The sequence below is a fragment of the Dunckerocampus dactyliophorus genome, chromosome 2 (assembly GCF_027744805.1).
Source record: "Dunckerocampus dactyliophorus isolate RoL2022-P2 chromosome 2, RoL_Ddac_1.1, whole genome shotgun sequence".
NCBI classification, from domain to species: domain Eukaryota; kingdom Metazoa; phylum Chordata; class Actinopteri; order Syngnathiformes; family Syngnathidae; genus Dunckerocampus; species Dunckerocampus dactyliophorus.
Window position 1 is genome coordinate 22,177,799 of NC_072820.1, and position 7,522 is coordinate 22,185,320.

Genomic DNA, 7,522 nt, shown 5'->3' on the forward strand with positions numbered 1-7,522 from the left:
ACATACACAAACACAGTTGCAATACCACGCTCTGCTAAACCCTGCTAGCTTCTATTCACGCTCTGTAAGAGTGGCGTTTCCGATCGTTTTCGCCGCCGTTTTGATATGTTTGCATGTTGCAATTCTGTGATTCCGTTAACGTAGAAATCATCGGGCCTTAGACTCTCTTCAATGCAATCGTATTTTATTGACTTCACCACGGTACACCGCGGACATGTCTGCATGGTGGCGTTACCGCACATACTGTGTCAGAGTGTGCCCCAGAGTTACGAATATTATACAGCAACAGGATCGGCCCGATCTCGTGGCAGAAGCCGATATTATCCGATCTTCAAAATACAGCAGATCAGTAGCTGATCCCGATCCTTAATATTTACCTACCTTATATATATATATATATATATATATATATATATACACACACTGTATATATACTGTATATATATACATACATACAGGTACATACAAGCAAGGCTGGCCAGTCTTTGTTTTGGCGCATGAAGTGATGGACACAGCAGCGGGTCTTTGGCTGACTCATCACTCTCTAATATGAATTCACCTCAGGCCTCGCTGGCCACATGAGATAAGTGACTTACTGAGAACACGGTCATCGCGGGATCCACTGCCTCCGTGTCTGCAGCACCAGGGCTGAATTTTAAACGGCAGCAGGAAGCAGTTGGTTTAATTGTTGTTGTTTTTGATCATCACGCATCGCGATATTCGGCTGTGCTTTCAAGGAAGACAATTGCATGTTGTCAGGCAGGAGGGGCCTTCCCAGTAAGAATATATATATATATATATATATCTATATATGTATGTATATATGTGGATGACTGAGATCTATTCAGCCGGAGATTAATAAGATTATGATGAAGTTGTTCATTTATTTATATGAAACCCTGCATAATGCGTCAGCTTACATACAGGACACATACATGCCTACAGTGAGAAAATGTGTGTGCGTTGCGCTTGGGCACTTGGGGTGTAACGATTTGTTTTAATAATGATTTGATTCGTATCACAATTTATGGTTGCCCATACGATTCAAGGACGATATTGGTTCATTTAGAAGGATACAATCCAAATTGAGTCAGTAACTTTTTAGCCAACAATTCAACCGGTGCGACTGTGAAATAAATACCTGGATACTGGACAGTGCAGGTGAAGTTTCCTAGATTTACGTTGTTTTTTGCAAGGGAATCAGGTATAAATTAATTATGGATATAAACAAACAAGTAAACAACAAATAATGGCACATGCATTCACATTTTCTCTCAACTGAAATGTATGCTTGCGGTCAAAAAACTAGAACTGTACCATTTTTAACTTACTGAATTTATTATATAAATAAATACTGGTACAATTCCTATAATACTAATAATACTAAGAATTAAATGTATTAATGTTCAATTTATTGAATTTACAGTTATTATTACACAGGGGAACTTCGGCTAGTGTCCGCCCTTGCTAGCGTGTTTTACGTCAAAAATTTACGTCAAAATTTAACTCGGGTTGTATAAATTTTTCGGTTAGCGTAACATATAACGCCATTTTGGCGCGTTATTAATACACTGCGTGTGTCCAACTGTTCTTAATGTATTTTCATCATAAAACGTTCTTGTTAGCATCCTTAGGTATTGCATTCAAGAAATAACTCATGGCAAAACAGGAAGGTGGTGTCCATGTGTCGCCTCGCTACCTCATCATGTGTTTTGGAAACAGGGAAATACATTTGCAAGTCTACTTTGCTGCTGTAAATAAACAAAAGCAGCCAAATGAAGTAACCAAACATTACAACCAAGCTCTTACTCCAAAATAGCAGATGTCCAATCAGATAGGTCGCCCATTTGCAAGCTGCAGAACGCGGTGTCCCTCCCCAAGGCTATATTCAAGGGCCAGTTAACTCAGCCACCCCCTCGCAACCCTCCGACGATAATAAACGCGCTGTTTGACGTGGCAGGCCAGTGGCCCTCACTGCAGACCCATTTGACACACGCTAAGTACTGCACAACAGGCACTGAAGGTCAGATGCGAACTGCATCGGCGGAGAGGGGGGCTTCACCTTTGTTGGTAAAAGGGGGGAATCTGAGGGGGTGATGTAAGGAGGCTGAAAGATGACATGGCGAATGAATGACATGCTTGTAAAACAAGTGCATGTGTTACTGTTATGAAAAATGAAAAATGGATTTAGTCTCTCCACAACTAAACTGGAATTATTTGTCTGTTTGTTGCTAATAATAGGTGTTCAATTACCACTTTCAGTGGTGTGATTTCTCTTGTTTTTGCATTTTTGTCACACTTAAACGTTTCAGACCATCAAACAAATTTAAATGTTAGTCAATGACAACACAACAGAACACAAAATGCAGTTTTTAAATAAAAATCGTTATTATTAAAGAAGAAAAAAATGTAAGTCTACATGGCCCTGTGTGAAAAAGTCACTGCGCCCTAAACCTAGTAATTGGTTGGGCCACTCTTAGCAGCAACAACTGCAATCAAACAAAAACTGCAACAAAGTGTTTGCAATAACTTGCAATGAAAACTTTAGAAATATCTTTATAACCTTTTCCAGACTGATATATCTCAATTAATCTCAGTTGTTATGTTTAATGGGGGCAATCAATTTTTCACACAGGTCCATGTAGGCATGGATTTTTTTTCTCCCTTAATAATAAAAAGTTTCATTTAAAAACTGCATTTTGTGTTCAGTTGTGTTGTCACTGACTAATATTTAAATTTGTTTGATGATCTGAAACATTAACTGTGGCAAACATGCAAAAAAAAAAACAGAAATCAGGAAGGGGGCAAACACTTTTTCACACCACTGTACATGTATGTCTGCCAGGAAATATGCACCCTATAAAAAAAATCTAATTTTTATACATATTATTATCATTTATGACATATTCAGTAGTGTTGAGAAACACTACTCAACACTACTTCTTTATCAAAATGCTGACACTTGCAACTTTCTTTTGGGGTTTTTTGGGGTTATTTTGCAGCAGTGATCAAAAGAAAAGCAGAAACTTGAGGTGGGAAAGACAACAGTCTTCAGTGAAGGTAAAAGTAACCTTAAATTTTCATTTATCCTTTTCATTCATCATTTATACGTATTTACAGTATATGCAGTTTGAAGTGTTTTCTTTATGTAAAACAACAATTATAAAGCTATAAAAAGTTTTTTTTGTGGTAAGATTTCTGAGACTTGCGGCCTAACTGTGTTAGTTAGCAAAGAACTACAGAGTCAACCGCTGATGATCATAGACGGGCGACTGAGCTGTCTTTGGAAACAAGTGTCTTATGTCTTCAGTGAAGTTGCAGTAGTAAAAATGTAAATGCAAATAAATGCAACCGAGTGGCTTAAGAAAAATGTTTGGTTTTTTTTCCTAGTGGTGAATGTGCAGGTCACACTTTTCCACAAACGTCCGTTTCATGCGATGAATGATGTTGCAAGCAATGGGATGTTAAGTGGTTGTTGCTTGTTGTTCAGTGGAGAGTAAACGGTTTACACCACTTATCCTCGACTCCTGTCTCGTTCTGAATCACATCTCCACATTTGGTAACCCTCGACGTGAGTAGTATGTCAACCGACAACGGCAACAACAGCACGGCCGTACAATGCTAACGAGGCAGCTAAGGCTGGTGTTATCTATGCCCGACTTTTGGCAACACAGCACACGTCTGTGGCTTCAAGACATTGAAGCCCAGTTGCGACTACAAGGAATAACACAGAACATGACAGAAATATATCCATATAATTGTACCCAAGCAACATGCAAACTTTAAAACTCCAACATGAGGTCATGATTCTGTACTTTAAATGAAGATTGCATTATAGCAGTGGTTTTATTTTATTTTATTTGATCCACCACAGTGTGGCCTGCCACCATTTGAGAAGCACTGCTCTACAGTCAAAGGATCCATATTAAGCGGGACAGAAGAAGCACCAATACCGAAGAAAATATATTTGCTTCCTTGAATATGCCCCCCCCGCACGTCTAACTCTGAGCCAGTCAAATTGCTGTTTGTCATGTCTCCTGACAACAGTCAGGAAAATAATGAAACTTCACCAATTTTGATAATATAAAAGAACATATAAGGAACCATATTTGGTTTCTTAACTCCACGTAACCAAATATGATTCCAGGATCCAGCTTGATTTTCATAAACAACAACAACGATAGTATAATATGTACTCAAACATGTGCGCATACGCATAGTGCACACTTACAGGACTCACCAGAGGCAGCAGGAGGATCACAGCCAGGATCAAGTCTCTCATTGTGTCCTCTGAAGATCTTCTTCTCTGTGTACGTGTCCCTGTGTGGGTATATGTTGTCTACGATGCACTGCCTCCTCTCCAGACACACTTTAGCATCAAGGGTCCTGCAAAAATACATCCCAGAGGTCTTGAGAACACAAACATACACTCCCCTCCAAAAGGCTGGGAACGTGTTCTGAATCTTTGTTGCCAAGCAAGTTACTCCAAAGAAATCAACAGCGCCTCTACTGGATGCAGCTAAGTAGCACACTCCATTTTACTTCCACTGATTCCAGATGCAATTAAGCAACAATTCCTACCCTCTGATTTCAGCCTCTCAAATGTGAATATTTTTAAGTTTCCGTAGTCATCAGTGAATGCAGACCTATTATCTTTGTGTTTTAGGCAGAACAAGATGTTTACACACATCAGATTTGACTCTGGAAAGCAGTGATGGACATTTTTGGCTCTTTTCTGATATGTTGTGGACCAAACCACTGTTTGTGTTTGGTTCTTATTGATTTGGTCAGTCTAGGGCAGGGGTCACCAACGTTTTTTCTTATGAGAGCTACTTTTAGAAAATGAAAATGGCCACGAGCTACTCATTTTTGTAGAAATGATTTTATACCTTATTTCAACCCAAACAAATCAAATGTGCTTGTTTTACCAAAACATTCACAAAATGCTGGTATCCACAACTCACATTTTATGTTTCAGAATACTTTTCTTTCTAGTGTTCTCACATTATTAACTGAAAACCTGAATGAAAAGCAGGCCTGCGGGCACCTCATGTGGTCGTGGGGGGCTACCTGGTGCCCACGGGCACCACGTTGGTGACCCCTGGTCTAGGGTCTCAACGATTAATCAAAATCTCAACAAGCTTCAGATTAATCGTTAGTTGCAGCCCTACACATGACCATTACTCCCATCCTTGGTAAGATGCATGTGTGTTATCATTTATGTTAAAACATTTCATATTATACAGCTGCATGAAAGTAGTTTATTTTTGTATGTTTCCCAAACAGTAGTACTGTGCTAGGTAAATGGGATCCCACTTGATTTTTAGGCGTATTAACCCTCAAGTTCAACCTTAAAACCCACTTAAAAGCGCACAAAACGTAAATAAATCTCGGACAGCATGTTCTTTTATCACTGTTTCACAACTGTCACCATGGAAACTGTTATGTGCATCATCACAGTCATCAAAAAGACTAAAATTATTAATACATGTTTTAAAAAAAAGAAAAGAAAAGAAAAGAAAATGTAATAATCTAGTCTATTCAAATTTTTTATACATTTTATCTATTGATATATTTTTTAATATTTTTACCATCTTGCTCCAAAAACAGCACGCTATCTCCGGGTAAATCAAAGAAAAAGGTGGTTTTAGCCATCTTTTGAATTAAAGCAGCTCAGAATAAAAGCACTGGAAAAACTGAAAAAAAAGACATTTGGAAGGCTTGCAATGAGAGAAAAATAAAATATATAAATAAATAAAATAACCACCCCCGCCCTGCCTCCTCTTTAAGTCTTACTCATCCACACAGCTTCCTGAAACAGTGAATCATTGCAAGCACAAACACACACTTGCCAGTACCAGTGCCTGCACACACACACACACACACACACACACACACGCACTGTATCTCCCTCATGAGCAAATCCATGCACATGGAGACAAATTCCACCCCATGTCCCTTTCCCTCGCTCTCTCTCTCTCTCTCATAGCCAATCCAATTACCACTGCAGCATCTCCCAGATGTTTTACCAACTCATAAGTCAAGGGATTGAGGAAGGGGGTGGGGGTTAAAACACATTAAACCACAGAAGACATGCTGCAAAAAAATGATTCAAATGGGCCATGAGAGAGGAACATGACGCATAGGAAGCGTGCTTTGTCTCCATGTCTTCAAGCCAAAGTGTCACCATGTCACTGCTATTGTTTGCACCCCCCGCCCCTCCAACAATTTGATATTGAAAAAGAAGCATCTCCAGGGAGGGAGCCGGCATGAAAGACGTGACTCACCCGGATAAAGTCTTTCAAATAAAGACAAGATGTGTGGACGCTATTGTAGTGAGTGTACCCAAGCATCCATTGATTGACACTGTAATATGGGCCATATGGGAAGCACATTTGCAGGGATAAGCAAATCCCAACAGCAGCAGCTTGTCAATAATTGGGTATCCAATGCGGTAAGAAACCCTGCAGGGATCTTTTTTTTCTTTTTTGTTCCACTGGATTCCCGTGTACATGCACCAGTTCAAATTCATTAGCTCATGCAGCAGCAAAGGAGACAATTTGCATGTGTGTCAATGAGCATCATGTCAACATTGCATGTTGGTGACCTTATCAGTAAATGAAATTGGCAGCACATTCACTCACATTAAAACCATTTCAAACAGGCTTTTTTTCTTATTCATCTTCATTGATCTTCTGCATGCAGCCAAGATGAGTAAAGGCGCGCTGTGGGGAGAAAAAAAATGACAGGAACTTACCGACGCGTAACGCTCACAACCGCCAAATTCTGCACAAGACGCCATGAGGTGTGCACGCGGCACGCCTGTGTGGACCCTCGAGGTCCTTGCCTCCTCCTCCCCAAGACAATAAATGGGCACCGTGAGGTTTCCTAATAAAATGACAGGTGTCGTTTCTGCTTGTGCTGCTGCACTCACACCACGTCGACTGCTGCTACTGCTGCTGAGGAAGAAGAGGAGGAGGATGGTGGAGAGGAGGAGGCTGTGTGTGTGTGTGTGTGTATTGGGGGTGTCAGTTCCTTTGGGATTTGCACCTCATCAGACGGATGGGGTGGAGGCCTGGGGGGGTCCAAGTAAGTGAAAAAAGCAGATTAGCCTCATGTTGCTGGAAGAAGATACAGCATAAAAAATAAACTATATATTAATGTATTATTTATATAATGTCACTGTTATTATTACTATTGTTGGTTAAATTATCGTAGCATTCGTATTCATCCTTATTATTGTTGGCACAGTTTGTTTATTTTATGTTTTTTTAAGTTTTATTTTCACAATGAAATTATTTATATTTAGTATTTTTATTTATAAAACTAAAAATAGGCTACCATAATAAAGTGAGCAAACAGTTTCACTCTATTGATTGGTGACTAAATCAATTTAAATGATGAATTAATTATTATTAAGTATTACAGATTATTACAAACGTGCATGAATTCCAAACCCGGCTGTGATAAGTGAATTTCCGCAAAATGGGATTCCTTATTTATAGATGGAATATATTTGTAG

At 39.4% G+C, this 7,522-nt stretch overlaps 1 protein-coding gene across 5 annotated transcripts in view; it reads right to left on the reverse strand.

Annotated features, from left to right (window-relative positions):
- The window catches only part of LOC129175335 (pituitary adenylate cyclase-activating polypeptide type I receptor-like), a 39,299-nt gene extending 32,308 nt beyond the window's left edge, over positions 1-6,991 (reverse strand). For 2 of the 5 annotated variants that reach the window (XM_054766555.1, XM_054766554.1), the window contains exons 1-2: positions 6,758-6,989; positions 4,232-4,386 (exon numbers count right to left, since the gene is read on the reverse strand). In XM_054766555.1, the coding sequence (XP_054622530.1) occupies positions 4,232-4,282 (51 nt within the window). In that variant the 5' untranslated portion in view covers positions 4,283-4,386; positions 6,758-6,989. Of the gene's footprint in view, positions 1-4,231; positions 4,387-6,757 lie in introns of all 5 variants that reach the window. The other 3 variants (XM_054766552.1, XM_054766553.1, XM_054766556.1) reach the window with 3 other exon arrangements.
- Positions 6,992-7,522: the final 531 nt, after the last annotated feature.